General features: G+C 43.1%; 1 protein-coding gene across 4 annotated transcripts in view; it reads left to right on the top strand.

Annotated features, from left to right (window-relative positions):
• The window catches only part of NTRK3 (neurotrophic receptor tyrosine kinase 3), a 1,046,838-nt gene that overhangs the window by 1,011,909 nt on the left and 18,391 nt on the right, over positions 1-16,538 (top strand). For all 4 annotated transcript variants that reach the window (XM_077263445.1, XM_077263443.1, XM_077263444.1 and 1 more), the window contains exon 17: positions 11,238-11,396. In XM_077263445.1, the coding sequence (XP_077119560.1) occupies positions 11,238-11,396 (159 nt within the window). The remainder of the gene's footprint in view (positions 1-11,237; positions 11,397-16,538) is intronic.

The raw sequence follows: 16,538 nt of genomic DNA, 5'->3' as shown, positions 1-16,538 counted from the left end.
AGACAAATTAAACAAGCGACCCTTAGGAAACTTACTACCGGGGATCAATTCAATAGCGCAGTCACACTCTCTGTGGGGAGGGAGAGAATCAACTTTAGGCTCTTGAAAGACATCATAAAAATCTGACAGAAATGCTGGGATCTCAGAGGGAGTAGATGAAGAAATAGGAACCAAAGGTGCATCCCCATGAATACCCCGACATCCCCAGCTCAACACAGACATAGATTTCCAGTCCAAGACGGGATTATGAATCTGTAACCATGGTAATCCAAGCACTAAGACATCATGTAGGTTATATAATACAAGGAAACGAATAATCTCCTGATGGTCTGGGGTAAGACGCATAGTCACTTGTGTCCAATATTGTGGTTTATTGCTAGCCAAAGGTGTAGAATCAATACCCTTCAGGGGAATAGAAACTTCCAACGACTCCAAATCAAACCCACAACGCTTGGCAAAGGACCAATCCATGAGACTCAGAGCGGCGCCAGAATCCACATAAGCATTCACAGTCACAGATGATAAGGTACAAATCAATGTCACGGACAAAAGAAATTTTGACTGCAAGGTACCTGTAGAAAAAGATTTATCAACCTTTTTATCAACCTTATTTATACGTTTAGAGCATGCTGATATAACATGAGCTGGATCTCCACAGTAGAAGCACAATCCATTTTTGCGCCTGTAATTTTGACGTTCGCCTCTAGACAAAACACGATCGCATTGCATATGCTCTAATGCCTTTTCAGAGGTCACCGCCAAATGGTGCACAGGTCTTTGCTCAGAAGACACCGCCATATGGTGCACAGGTTTTTGCTCAGAAGATACCGCCATATGGTGCACAGATTTTTCCTCAGAAGACCCCGCCATATGGTGCACAGATTTGCGCTCCCGCAAACGCCGATCAATCTGGATAGCCAATTTCATGGCATCATTCAGACCTGTAGGCACAGGGAACCCCACCATGACATCCTTCACGGCATCAGAGAGACCTTCTCTGAAATTAGCTGCTAAAGCGCACTCATTCCATTTAGTAAGCACCGACCATTTACGGAATTTCTGGCAGTATATCTCAGCTTCATCTTGCCCTTGGGAAAGAGCTATCAAGGCTTTCTCAGCCAAAATCTCCAAATTAGGTTCTTCATAAAGCAACCCCAAAGCCTGAAAAAACGCATCTACATTTAACAACGCAGGATCCCCTGGCGATAATGCAAATGCCCAACTTTGTGGGTCGCCGCGCAGTAGAGAGATAACAATTTTAACTTGTTGAGTCTGATCACCAGCAGAGTGAGATCTCAGAGACAAAAACAATTTGCAATTTTCTCTGAAACTCAAAAACCGGGATCTGTCTCCGGTAAAGTATTCAGGCAGAGGAATCTTAGGTTCAGACATTGGAGCACGTATAACAAAATCTTGTAGGTTCTGTACTTTTGTCGCAAGGTTATTCAAACCTGCAACTAAACTCTGTAGATCCATGTTTCAAATGGGTGTAACCCAAGCATTCAGATGTTAAGAGGAGAGGAGAAAAAAAAAAAGGCTGAAGACTGCAGTTTAAGCAAGAAATACAAATGATCAAACTAAGGTGCACTTTCAAACACAGGAAAAAAAAAAAAAACCTTTTCTTCTCCTTCCTACTTTAGTGCATATTTTAACACATAGATTTTTACTGGCCGGCCAAACTGTTATGGTTACCCCAATGACCATGGGAAACAAAAATACAAAACGGACTAGCTCTCGGGTGATGGAAACTAAGGTCGACCGTGACCTGAACCTGACCCAACACTTACAGTAGCCGGGGGATGTACCTACGATGCCCTAGACACCACGCGCCAGCCGGAGATCTAACTACCCCTATAAGAGGAATATACAGGCCTGCCTTACCTCCAGTGAGGAACCCCAAAAGATGATAGTAGGCCCCCACAGATATTGACGGTGAGTTCAGAGGAAATGACATACGTAGGATGAACAGCAGATTTAGCACAGTGAGGTCCGCTTACTAGATAGCAGAAGGACAGGAAAGAGTTACTTCACGGTCGACCTAAAAATCACTATTCAAAAACACCATCCAGAAATTACTTTAAACTCCAGTGACAACTCATGCCACTGGAGTAGTAATTTTCTGTCCACAAGAGCTTCCAGCACTGAAGAGTCACATTGCAGATAGCTGGACAAAAATAGCAAAACAAGAAACAAAATTCAACTTAGCTGAACTGGAACTTGAGGCAGGTGAATGCAACAGAATGCTACTAGCACATTGTTGGCCGGCATGTGACTAACAGCCAAGCAGCCTTAAATAGGAAACTCCCCTAGAGGGTGGCGACAGGTAATCAGAGATGGAGGAAGGCACATAAGAGACACTACCATAACAGACCACCGGGGGAGCCCACAAACCGAATTCACAACACAGAAGTGCCAAACATGTGGATGCTGGTCATGGTTTAGGCACAATGGGGCTCAGAAGGGAGAGGGGCATTTGGATTTGGGAGCACAGAATTAGTTTGATTTCTTTTTGAGGGTGAGGAGCCTTAGTGCTTATTCAGAGCTTTTGTGCTACCAGTAACGTGTAACCTTTAATTAGAGAATTTATGTGTTAATTGTAGAGGTGGGTGAACCACTGGATTTTTGGGTTCGGGCAGTTCAGCTAAAGAGTTTAAAAAAAAGTTTGATTCAGGTACCAGAACAGTATCTGAATCCAAACCCAGTCCTCATAGACTTGAATGGGGGTCTTAACATCCTGATATGCATGTCATGTGCATATCAGTGCGGCAAACAATGACTTTGATCAGTGTCAGAGATCTGCAGTTCCCACGCTTTCACATGAAAGTGTGAGTCCACAGTTGTGATCCGAGGTAAAAATTTCCCCTATATTTTTGATAACCAGCCAGGCAAAACTGTCAGCTGTGGGCTGCAATCCTCAACTTTCAGTGATCGAAAGGCTGGTTAGGAAGAATAGAGGGGTCCCCATGATGTTTTTTAAAATTATTTAAATAAATAATTTTTAAAAATGGCATGAGGCCCCCCACATTTTTCACAACCAGCCAAGCTAAAGCAGACAGCTGGTGGCTGGTATTCTCAGGCTGGTAAAGGGCCATGGACATTGGCTCCCAAAGTCTAAAAATAACCTAAAAATAGCCTCATCAGGAGGCCTGATATAGTAATGTCATCTCAAGATACATGATCATTCATGAGATGACACCACTATATCGGGCCTCCTGATAAGCCAGTAGGGTGAAACATGTTGAGGCATACATGAGGCACACTTGCATGGATGAGTATTAACCTTGGGTCCATGTATATCGATGCAATGATTTTAAAGGATAAGTCTATATGCTGCTTGAATCCTTGGGGGACAAAAAAATTCTTAAATGACTATATCATGTTGAATCCCTAAGGGATAGCAATACATTTCATGCATTGGAAGTATTGATTTGATCTACTCATTTGATCTATTACATTTGATTTACTATCGATTTAAATAGAGTGGGATAAGCTGATTGTGAATATCACAAATGTTTACTTAATGTTGAATGCCTAAAGGATAGCCATACGTTTGATGCATTGGATGTATTCGTTTGATCTGCTCATTTGTTCTATCATATTTGATTCTCTAGCTGTGGATAATACTGTACCATTAACCCTTTAGTGGTGTAGTGCTGCAGGAGTTACTGTGTCTTGTGATAGCGACTCCCTGAATAGATAGATAGATAGATAGAAAGATAAGAAACACATTGTGTAATAGGGCACACCAGAGAATTAACGGACATCCGCCAATGAGCAGGGGTACCACAACATCCCCCCCTAGGGTGCCAACCTCCCCTGGTAGGCAGAATTGCAGCATAGTATTGACATAGGGTTTATCAGAGGATAAATATATATTTATATATATATATATATATATATATATATATATATATATATATATATATATATATATATATATATATAATATATATATATATACAGTGCCATGCGAAAGTATTCAGCCCCCTGGAACTTTTCAACTTTTCCCACATATCATGCTTCAGACATAAAGATACCAAATGTAAATTATTGGTGAAGAATCAACAAGTGGAACACAATTGTGAAGTTGAACAAAATTTATTGGTTATTTTAAATTTTTGTGGAAATTCAAAAACTGAAAAGTGGGCGTGCAATATTATTTGGCCCCTTTTACTTAATACTTTGTTGCGCCACCTTTTGCTTCGCTTACAGCTGCAAGTCAGTTGGGGTATGTCTCTATCAGTTTTGTATATCAGGAGACTGAAATTATTGCCCATTCTTCCTTGGCAAACAGCTCAAGCTCAGTGAGGTTTGATGGAGATCATTTGTGAACAGCAGTTTTCAGCTCTTTCCACAGATTACAGAATACTTTCGCAAGGCACTGTATGTGTGTGATTTTTTATATGCATGGTTGCAGTTTTTGCATACTATATATAGCTTGTAAGTGTAATAATTTTTTAAGGTGACTCAATAAAGTTCTATTTTAATAGAAGATGGACCTGAGTGGGGACTTGCTTTTTTGTGGATTAAGTTGAAGCTTTTATTGAGAAAACGTAAAATTTTGGATCACATTTATCCTGCTCTCTACCCTGAGCACTTACTTTGGTGTTTCCATCTAAATCTTTGGGGTTTTCATCTAAATCTCCAAATGATGTGATTCAAATGAAATCCCTGAGAGATGCATTCACTATAATGAGGCAGAAAAGTTACTTTTGATTTCGACTGGCCTCTGTTCAGTGGTGTCTTTCTTTTCAGAAGTGCACAAAATTGTGTGTGACTGCATTTTATGCTCGCCTAAAAAGATGGACTGTACCGTATCACAGGCCAGATGGGATCCACAGTGCCTACATCTTTCTCATTACAAGGAATCTTCCACTGTGAGTTGCATCTGAATCACGTATTTTAGAGATTTAAAAGGAAACCCCATTGTACGTGCTCAGCGTAGAGAGCAGGATAAATGAGAACCAAACCTTACTGCAACATTTGGGAGGCAGAATGAAAAAATCGACAGTCATGTGATGGCTTGATTTCAGGACGAGTTGACGTTTTTATTGGTAACATTTTCAGGCACATGACATTTTTTGATCGCTTTCCATTCTGATTTTTGGGAGGCAGAATGAACAAAAACAAACAATTTAGAGTTTATTTTTTGAGGTTCCACTATGAACTTCTGGAATGAGTTTGTTGCACTGAAAGTAAAGGGGCCGAATAATATTGCATGCCCCACTTTTCAGTTTTTGAATTTCCACAAAAATGTAAAGTAACCAATAAATTTCGTTCAACTTCACAATTGTGTTCCACTTGTTGTTGATTCTTCACCAAAAATTTACATTTGATATCTTTATGTTTGAAGCATGATATGTGGGAAAAGGTTGAAAAGTTCCAGAGAGCCGAATACTTTTGAACGGCACTGTATATATATATGTTGCTTTGATGCTTTTACACAATAAAAAACTAGCAAAAAACCCTGCCGTAACTAACTAACTAAAAAGCAATTACATTTAAATAACTCAGGGTTCTTGGTAATACTGTTTTTGATCAAAAATAGCATAAAAGCAATCCCACCATTGTCAAGGTGCCCTGATTGAGACAGTCCTAAGCTGTCTAATATTAAAAACCTTACCATGTGTCAGAGCTGACTTCATTGTGTGAATAAGCGCAGACAAAAGGACGGACACCCAATCTATGGACACCAGTTTGGGGAAGCTTTCAAATGTAATTATCAACTCAGAAAAGGGAGGTCACACCCCGACTTGTACAAAATGCAAAAATACAAAGAAAAACACAAAAATTGAGCTTGGATTAAGTTGGTATACATGCAGCACATAAACGAATGTTCACTTTGGCCATAAAGAGCACAAAACCTACAAGAAGCAAAATGAGCAAAAAACCCTGCTTTAACTAAATAAGTAAAAAGCAAGTGCATTTAAATAACTTAGGGTTCAACTTTTTAGTAAAACTGTTTTTGATCAAAAATAGCATAAAAGCCATCCCACCATCGTTAAAGTGCCCTCATTGGGACGGTCCTACGCTGTCTAAAATGAAAAACCTTGCCTTGTGTCAGAGCTGACCTCAGGATGTGAATAAGGCCAGACAAAAGGATCGGGACCCAATCTATGGACACTAGTGTTGAACGATACCTTCCGATATTTGAAAGTATCGGTATTGGATTGGATCGGCCGATATCCAAAAAATATCGGATATCGCCGATACCGATACCCGATACCAATACAAGTCAATGGGACACAAATATCGGAACGTAATAGGAGCGATCCTGGATGGTTCCTAGGGTGTGAAGGAAAGGAAACTCTCCTTCAGGCCCTGGGATCCATATTCATGTAAAAAATAAAGAATAAAAATAAAAAATATGGATATACTCACCCTCGGACGGCCCCTGGCTGTCACCGCTGCAAGCGTCTGCCTCCGTTCCTAAGAATGCAGAGTGAAGGACCTTCGATGATGTCGTGGTCACGTGAGTGGTTACATGAGCGGTCACTAGTGTTGAGCGATACCGTCCGATACTTGAAAGTATCGGTATCGGAAAGTATCGGCCGATGCCGGCAAAGTATCGGATCTAATCCGATACCGATACCCGATACCAATACAAGTCAATGGGACTCATGTATCGGACGGTATTCCTGATGGTTCCCAGGGTCTGAAGGAGAGGAAACTCTCCTTCAGGCCCTGGGAACCATATTAATGTGTAAAATAAAGAATTCAAATAAAAAATATTGCTATACTCACCTCTCCGACGCAGCCTGCACCTTACCGAGGGAACCGGCAGCGTTGTTTGCTTAAAATTCGCGCTTTAACTTCCTTACTTGAAGTCCCGGCTTGTGATTGGTCGCGCACCGCCCATGTGACCGCGACGCGACCAATCACAGCAAGCCGTGACGTAATTTTAGGTCCTTCAGGATTTTAAAATTACGTTCCGGTGTTGTGATTGGTTGCGTCGCGGTCACATGGGCGACACGACCAATCACAAGCCGTGACGTCACGGGAGGCAGGAGACGCGCGCATTTTAAAATGCGCGCGTGTCCTGCCTCCCGTGACGTCACGGCTAGTGTTGAGCGATACCGTCCGATACTTGAAAGTATCGGTATTGGAAAGTATCGGCCGATACCGGCAAAATATCGGATCCAATCCGATACCGATACCCGATACCAATACAAGTCAATGGGACTCAAGTATCGGACGGTATCCCTGATGGTTCCCAGGGTCTGAAGGAGAGGAAACTCTCCTTCAGGCCCTGGGAACCATATAAATGTGTAAAAGAAAGAATTAAAATAAAAAATATTGCTATACTCACCTGTCCGACGCAGCCGGGACTTCAGCGAGGGAACCGGCAGCGTTGTTTGTTTAAAAATCGCGCTATTACTTGGTTACGTGAATTCCCGGCTTGTGATTGGTCAGGTCGGCCATGTTGCCGGGACGCGGACCAATCACAGCAAGCCGTGACGAAATTACGTCACGGCTTGCTGTGATTGGTCCGCGTCCCGGCAATATGGCCGCCCTGACCAATCACAAGCCGGGACGTCACGGGAGGCTGGACACGCGCTCATTTTAAAATGGGCGCGTGTCCAGCCTCCCGTGACGTCACGGCTTGTGATTGGTTGCGCCGCGATCAACCAATCACAAGCCGGGAGGCTGGACGCGCTCATTTTGAAATGGGCGCGTGTCCAGCCTCCCGTGACGTCACGGCTTGTGATTGGTTGCGCCGCGATCAACCAATCACAAGCCGGGAGGCTGGACACGCGCTCATTTTAAAATGGGCGCGTGTCCAGCCTCCCGTGACGTCACGGCTTGTGATTGGTTGCGCCGCGATCAACCAATCACAAGCCGGGAGGCTGGACGCGCTCATTTTGAAATGGGCGCGTGTCCAGCCTCCCGGCTTGTGATTGGTTGACCGCGACGCAACCAATCACAAGCCGTGACGTCACGGGAGGCTGGACACGCGCCCTTTTTAAAATGAGCGCGTTTCCAGCCTCCCGTGACGTCACGGCTTGTGATTGGTTAATGGCGGCCATGTTGCCGGGACGCGGACCAATCACAGCAAGCCGTGACGTATTTTCGTCACGGCTTGCTGTGATTGGTCCGCGGCCCGGCAACATGGCCGCCCTGACCAATCACAAGCCGGGACTTCGCGTAACCATGTAAAAGCGGGAATTTTAAACAAACAACGCTGCCGGTTCCTGCGCTGAGGTCCCGGCTGCGTCGGAGGGTGAGTATAGCGATATTTTTTATTTTAATTCTCTATTTTACACATTTTAACATTAATGTTGTTCCGATACCCGATACCCGATACCACAAGAGTATCGGAATCCCGGTATCGGAATTCCGATACAGCAAGTATCGGCCGATACCCGATACTTGCAGCATCGGAATGCTCAACACTAGTCACGGCTTGTGATTGGTCGCGTCGCCCATGTGACCGCGACGCAACCAATCACAACGCCGGAACGTAATTTTAAAATCCTGAAGGACCTAAAATTACGTCACGGCTTGCTGTGATTGGTCGCGTCGCGGTCACATGGGCGGCGCGCGACCAATCACAAGCCTGGACTTCAAGTAAGGAAGTTAAAGCGCGAATTTTAAGCAAACAACGCTGCCGGTTCCCTCGGTAAGGTGCAGGCTGCGTCGGAGAGGTGAGTATAGCAATATTTTTTATTTTAATTCTTTATTTTACACATTAATGTTGTTTCGATACCGATACCCGATACCACAAAAGTATCGGATCTCGGTATCGGAATTCCGATACAGCAAATATCGGCCGATACCCGATACTTGCGGTATCGGAATGCTCAACACTAGCGGTCACGCGACCAATCACAAGACGGCGACGTCATCGCAGGTCCTACACTCACTGCATTCTTAGGAACGGAGGCTGCCGGTTGCACCGCTGAGAGCCAGGGGCCGTCGGTGAGTGAGTATATCCATATTTTTTATTTTTATTCTTTATTTTTACATGAAAATGGATCCCGATTTCCGATAACGCAAAAATATCGGAACTCGGTATCGGAATTCCGATACAGCGAATATCGTCCGATTCCCAATATTTGCAGTATCAGAATGCTCAACACTTATGGACACCAGTCTGGGGAAGCTTTTAAATGTAATTACCAGCTGGGAAAAGGGAGGCCACATTCAGGCTTGCACAAAAATGCAAAAATACAAAAAAAACACAAAAATTGAGCTTGGATTAAGTTGGTATACATGCAGCATATAAATGCATGTTCACATTGGCCATAAAGTGCACAAAACCTACATGAAACAAAATGAGCGAAAAACCTTGATGTAACTAAACAAGTAAAAATCAAGTGTGCTTTACGGCCAATGTTGTTAGGTGTCGAGTTCCTGCCACTGCGCAGGGGGAATCTCGAACCATGTCCGCTGCAGTCTCCCATTCTCCTCCAGCCGCAATGGAGCCTGCTCAACAGAGACGTTGGGCCCAGCATCTGGCTCAAGCTGATACTGTGCGGCTGGTTACTGCTGTCCTTCCAGGCTCAGCTATCATAACCAGTACTGATCAGTGGCGAGCAGGCACTCCTGGGACAAAGTCCTGCTTTTCTTCTTCTGAGCATGCCCAAGTGACTACCTCTCATTGGAAGTAGGGGTCACATGCTCAGGTCCTGTAGCAGCTCCTATTGGAACACTAGGAAGGTCCTGGAGAACTTCTGCTATAAAAGGTTCGCATGGCCACATGGCCATGCCCTAGTATAAATCAGTTATTGTGTGTGTGTGTGGATATATGCCTGTTCTGGTGAAAACTCAGAATCATACGCATCCCTAGTGTTGATGACTGCTTGCAAATGGGAGCTATCTAGCACCAGTTAGTGCCATCCAGCAACAGGCAAAATCTATAGCGTCTATCTGCAGCGTTAGCCAGTTCGGCACCGTGGGCAACCAGTGTGCTTACCTGTCCCTACTTGGGCGATTAGTGGTGTCCGTCAGAGCAGCGTTGCACACCCTGTGCGCTAAATCTATTTTGTGTTTTCCCTGGCATCGCAGTTCCAGTGCCGAACGCAAGTGGTCTAGAGGGACTCTAACCCCGCGTCTTGGGGAAGAGTTCTGTGACTCAACACATGCGTTTCCTCTGCGGTATTGCAGTCCTGTGACGCAACAGGGTACGCTTCATTCATACCAGGTGTAGCTAACCTGTGTGTGTTTTCATTATACCGCCATTTACTGTCTGCCATTACCTAGCAGCAGGTATCACCCCTGCACGGTGGACCCCGCGCTGTGAACGCACCTTATTCCATCTTTATAATTATTTGGTGCATTCCACCAGCCCGAACAAATTTTTTGTGCGCTTTATGGCCAATGTTAAGATACATGTGCTTCATGTATACCAACTTAATCTAAGCTCAATTTTTGTGTTTTACCCAATAAAAACAAATTTTTAGAAACAAATAATTGTTTTGCATTTTATTATTTTGCTATATTCTGAGAGCTATAACTTTTTTTATTTCTCTACTGACAGAGCTGTTTTTTTGCGTTACAAGATGACGGGTTCAGCAGTTCCATTTTTATCTACATTTTTTATTTCTATCACTTTTTAGTCTACTTTTTTATCTGGTGGTATGATGAAAAAGAATAGTTGGTTGCCACTTTTTTGCAGTTTTCTTTGAAAAGCTTAACTAGTTTGACTGTTTAATAAATCAGTTCTTTAAGGATGCAGTGATACCAAATAGGTGGACTTTTTTGTTTCTACATAAATATACATATTTATTGGTCTTTTTAAATTTATTTTGTGATGTTTTTTAATATTTTTAAAAACATTGTAACTTTTTTTTTACTTTGTTACTTAGCCCCTGGAAATTACTTCAAATTTTGTATGTCTGATTACAGGTCTCATGCATTGCAATACACATGTACTGCAATGCATGAGAACTGTCAGTTTTACTGGCAGATCACTTGCTAGACTCAGCTGTGGGCTGAGTCTAACAGGCCACCGAACCTGGCAGACTCAGAGGTTAGGAATAGAGTTGAGCGAATTTCTTCGGGTCCCCGCTTATTCGGCGAGCTATAGCGCCATGATAGCAGCATTTAGAAGATAGCAAAGGGATACTACAAGACTGCTTTCCATTGATAAATGGCAGCCAGCAAGCGCCGATATTTGTCTAGAGTGAGCAGTTGGAAAGAGGTTAATAAATGGAACAAACCCCATTTTCATGAACTGAAAATATAAACCAATGATGTTCAAAATTATTTTCGATGATTTTCTATATCTTCTGCAGGTGGGAGGCCACACAATGTTGCCTATCCGCTGGATGCCTCCAGAGAGCATAATGTACAGAAAGTTTACCACGGAAAGTGATGTTTGGAGTTTTGGTGTTATCCTTTGGGAGATATTTACATATGGAAAGCAACCATGGTTTCAGCTCTCAAACACAGAGGTACAGTATGATGCATGGTTTGTTTCTAAATATTTCTGTGACATAGGGCTTTTCCTGCAAAGAACAGATAGCAATGAACTAAGGGCACTCATACGGCTGTATAAATCCGCAAGATCGGAATGCAGTGCATAAACTAGTCAGTGACTCTCCCTACCCAAGAGTAACAGCTTAATGTATTTATATGCAGCTGTCCCATTCGGGTAGGGAAAGCAACTGGCCAGTCTGAGTATTATATTGCTATCTCCATCCGAATTATACAGCCATCTAAGTGTACCCTTGAACAAAGTTACTTATTCTTCAAGCTCCTACACATTTTATAAGAGAAATTTAAGGCTACAATTCACCATTTGAAATCTTAATGTGGTCACAGACATTAGATGGAAACTGGTAATGGTGGAACAACAGTTGAACAATCTGTCAAAACAGTGAGACACATTGTAGTATGCATTTAGTCTAAATTGGGAGATGGACTAAAAGTTAAAATTTGGGGGGATTTTCTAGGAAAGTTCTCTCAGTAAATATCTTTTGTGACATCAAAGGGCACAAAAAACTTCCTTACAGATGATGACATTGCATCATTAAGTGGCTAAAACAATTATTTGTAGTTAGATTTCTTCCGACAAACAATTGATTTTGTTCAATACATCCATTTTGACCAACTTAAGATGAATTTATATGGCAACATTTAGAATGGAAGAGCAGCATGCCCAAGGAATAATAAATCTCAGTATTAGTTGGCATCAGGTGAGTGATATGTTGGCCTTTGTGGCACATAGATTGATTGTTAGATAGACATAAATGTTTTACAGTTCCTAATCAATTAATTTATGTTGTATTTCCCCACATGGGAAATTAATGTATTTCTGAATCACCTAAACAATAAATTAGGTCTGTCAGCACAGTTAACTGACAGTCTTACTTTATACCATTACAAACAAGAGCGGTGTCTCCTTTCATTACATCTGTAGCATGTTCACTGACCGGAGAACATTCTGTATTCAACAAGCACTTAGGGTTGAGCTTTTAGTCATAAACAAAGTATATCTGTGAGATTATGGATTGTTGTACTACAAGACAGTTGTATTCATTGCTCAAAACAGAGAACTTACCTAAAAGGAATCAAGATGATAACATGTTTTTCAATGATCAGACCACAGGACCAAAAACTAACTGTAGTAATAGAAAAAAGTTTTTTTTTCCAGAAAATATTTTTATCTTGCATATTTAAGTAGGAAAAACTGAGCTGCAAACCAGGCTAAACACAACTCAGGGGTTCCTCTGAAATTAAACAGGGGGTCTGTAGGACAAAGTAACAAGCACACTTCTACTATAAATGTTTGTACATTCAGGGGTTTTCTTATTCCAATGATGTAGCTTATATTGTTTACTGTGAATACTTTTCTGCCCAATGATGACAGAAGTATTCTAGGAGTGATACCTTTTTTAGCTAACCAGAAAATAATATGCTTGCAAGCTTTCAGAGCACAGTGTGTTGTGAATTTGGATTCTGGGCTCCCCCGGTGGCCGCTTGTGGAATTGGACTTGTCATCCTCTTTCCTGTTTCACCTGATTCCATCAGTAGTGGGTGTCGCTATTTAAGCTCATTTCTCTGGTGGTTTCTTGCCGGTCAACAATGTTATCTGATGCCTCTCAGTGCTTGTTCCTGCTTCTAGACAACTACTGATAAGTTGGACTTTTGTCCATGTTTTGTTTTGCCTATTTGTTCCAGTTCGCAGCTGAAGTTTTGTTACTGTGTCTGGAAAGCTCTCGTCGATCAGGGATTGCTACTCTGGCGTTATGAGTTAATGCCAGAGTTTAAGGTAATCTCTGGATGGTGTTTTGTTAGTATTTTTCTGCTGACCATGAAAGTATACTATCTGTCTTCTGCTATCTAGTAAGCGGACCTCAAATTTGCTAAGACTATTTTCCTGCTGCGTTTGTTGTTTCATCTGAACTCACCGTCATTATATGTGGGGGGCTACTGTCTTCTTTGGAATATTTCTCTAGAGGTGAGCCAGGTCTTATATTTCCCTCTGCTAGCTATTTAGGTCTTAGGCCAGAGCTGGGCATCTAGCGATAAATAGGAAATGCTACCTGGCTATTTCTAGTTGCGCGGCAGGCTTAGTTCATGGTCAGTATAGTTCCATCTTCCGAGAGCTTGTCCCTCTATAGGCTTGCTATGATCTCTGCTTGCAGAGATCATGACAGTTTGACCGGCCACTAAAGTGTTAAAGACCCAGGTTTAGAAAGGAGAGTTATAAGAAGTCTGCTGGAATTTTTTTTTTTTTTTTTTTTTTTTTTCCTTCAGTCTGCCTTGCTGCAGTCTTTTTTCTCTCTCTCCTCCTAATCTCTGTATGCTCTGTGTGCACCTGACAATAATGGATCTCCAGAATGTAACTGCGGGTTTGAATAATCTCATCACGAAAGTACAAAATTTACAAGATTTTGTAGTACATGCTCCGGTATCTGAGCCGAGAATTCCTTTGCCGGAGTTCTTCACAGGGAATAGAGCTAGCTTCCAGAATTTCCGAAATAATTGTAAGCTTTATTTGTCCCTGAAGTCTCGTTCAGCTGGAGACCCTGCTCAGCAGGTTAGGATTGTGATTTCCTTGCTCAGGGGTGACCCTCAAGATTGGGCCTTCTCATTGCCAGCAGGGGATCCTGCGTTACGCGATGTGGATGCGTTTTTTCTGGCCTTGGGCTTGCTTTATGAGGAACCTCATTTGGAACTTCAGGCAGAAAAAACTTTGATGGCACTATCTCAGGGGCAAGACGAAGCTGAAGTTTTCTGCCAAAAATTCCGTAAATGGTCTGTGCTTACTCAGTGGAATGAGTGCGCCTTGGCGGCAACTTTCAGAGAAGGTCTCTCTGATTCCGTTAAGGATGTTATGGTGGGGTTCCCTTTGCCTGCAGGTCTGAATGAGTCCATGACAATGGCTATTCAGATTGATAGGCGTCTGCGGGAGCGCAAACCGATGCACCATCTGGCGGTGTCTATGGAAAAGACGCCAGAAAGTATGCAGTGTGATAGAATTCTGTCCAGGAGCGAGCGACAGAATTTTAGACGGAAGAATGGATTGTGTTTCTATTGTGGGGATTCTACTCATGTTATATCGGCATGCTCTAGGCGTACAATGAAGCTTGATAAGTCTGTTTCCATTGGCACCATTCAGTCTAAGTTTATTTTGTCTGTAACCCTGATTTGCTCTTTGTCATCCATTGCCACGGACGCCTATGTTGACTCTGGCGCCGCTCTGAGTCTTATGGATTGGTCCTTTGCCAATCGTTGTGGTTTTGATTTAGAGCCTTTGGAGACTCTTATTCCTCTGAAGGGGATTGACTCCACCCCATTGGCTAATAATAAACCACAATACTGGACACAAGTAACCATGCGTATCAATCCGGATCACCAGGAGATTATTCGTTTCCTGGTGCTGTATAATTTACATGACGATTTGGTACTGGGATTGCCATGGTTGCAGTCTCACAACCCAGTCTTGGACTGGAGAGCTATGTCTGTGTTGAGCTGGGGATGTAAGGGTATTCATGGGGACGTACCTTTGGTTTCTATTTCGTCGTCCATTCCCTCTGAAGTCCCTGAGTTCCTCTCTGATTATCAAGACGTCTTTGACGAACCCAAGCTTGGGTCGTTACCTCCGCACCGTGAGTGCGATTGTGCCATAGATTTGATACCGGGTTGTAAATATCCAAAGGGTCGTTTGTTTAACTTGTCTGTGCCGGAACATGCTGCTATGCGGGAATATATAAAGGAGTCTTTGGAAAAGGGACATATTCGTCCATCTTCTTCTCCCTTGGGAGCTGGGTTTTTCTTTGTCTCAAAAAAAGACGGCTCTTTGAGACCATGTATTGATTATCGGCTTCTGAATAAGATCACTGTTAAGTATCAATACCCATTGCCATTGCTTACTGATTTGTTTGCTCGTATAGAGGGTGCTAAGTGGTTCTCTAAAATTGATCTTCGTGGGGCGTATAATTTGGTGCGGATCAGGCAGGGGGATGAGTGGAAGACCGCATTTAATACGCCCGAGGGCCACTTTGAGTATTTGGTCATGCCTTTTGGTCTTTCTAATGCCCCTTCAGTTTTCCAGTCTTTTATGCATGATATTTTCCGCGATTTTCTGGATAAATTTATGATAATATATCTGGATGATATTCTGATTTTTTCTGATGACTGGGACTCTCATGTCCAGCAGGTCAGGAGAGTTTTTCAGGTTCTGCGGTCTAATTCTTTATGTGTGAAGGGGTCTAAGTGCGTTTTTGGGGTCCAGAAAATTTCCTTTTTGGGGTATATTTTTTCTCCCTCTTCCATTGAGATGGATCCCGTCAAGGTGCAAGCTATTTGTGACTGGACTCAGCCCTCCTCTCTTAAGGGTCTTCAGAGATTTTTGGGCTTTGCCAACTTTTACCGCCGATTTATTGCTGGTTTTTCGGATGTCGTTAAACCACTGACTGATTTGACCAGACAAGGCGCTGATGTTGCTAATTGGTCCCCTCATGCTGTAGAGGCCTTTCAGGAGCTTAAGCGCCGTTTTGCCTCTGCCCCTGTGCTGCGTCAGCCTGATGTGAATCTGCCTTTTCAGGTTGAGGTTGACGCTTCGGAGATCGGAGCTGGGGCAGTGTTGTCGCAGAAAGGTTCCGACTGCTCCGTCATTAGGCCTTGTGCCTTCTTTTCTCGCAAATTTTCGCCCGCAGAGCGGAATTATGATGTTGGGAATCGGGAGCTTTTGGCCATGAAGTGGGCGTTTGAGGAGTGGCGCCATTGGCTCGAGGGGGCTAGGCATCAGGTGGTGGTATTGACTGACCACAAAAATTTGATTTATCTTGAGACTGCCAGACGCCTGAATCCTAGACAGGCGCGCTGGTCTTTATTTTTTTCTCGCTTTAATTTTGTGGTGTCATACCTACCGGGTTCTAAGAATGTTAAGGCAGATGCCCTTTCTAGGAGTTTTGACCCGGACTCTCCTGGTAATTCTGAACCCACAGGTATCCTTAGGGAGGGAGTAATTTTGTCGGCCGTTTCTCCTGATCTGCGGCGGTCCTTGCAAGAGTTTCAGGCGGATAGACCGGATCGTTGTCCGCCTGATAGACTGTTTGTTCCGGATGATTGGACCAGCAGAGTCA

The sequence above is a fragment of the Ranitomeya variabilis genome, chromosome 5 (genome assembly GCF_051348905.1).
Source record: "Ranitomeya variabilis isolate aRanVar5 chromosome 5, aRanVar5.hap1, whole genome shotgun sequence".
Classification (NCBI taxonomy): domain Eukaryota; kingdom Metazoa; phylum Chordata; class Amphibia; order Anura; family Dendrobatidae; genus Ranitomeya; species Ranitomeya variabilis.
Note: the sequence above shows the minus strand (reverse complement) of the source record. Positions and strands in the feature narration are given on the sequence as shown.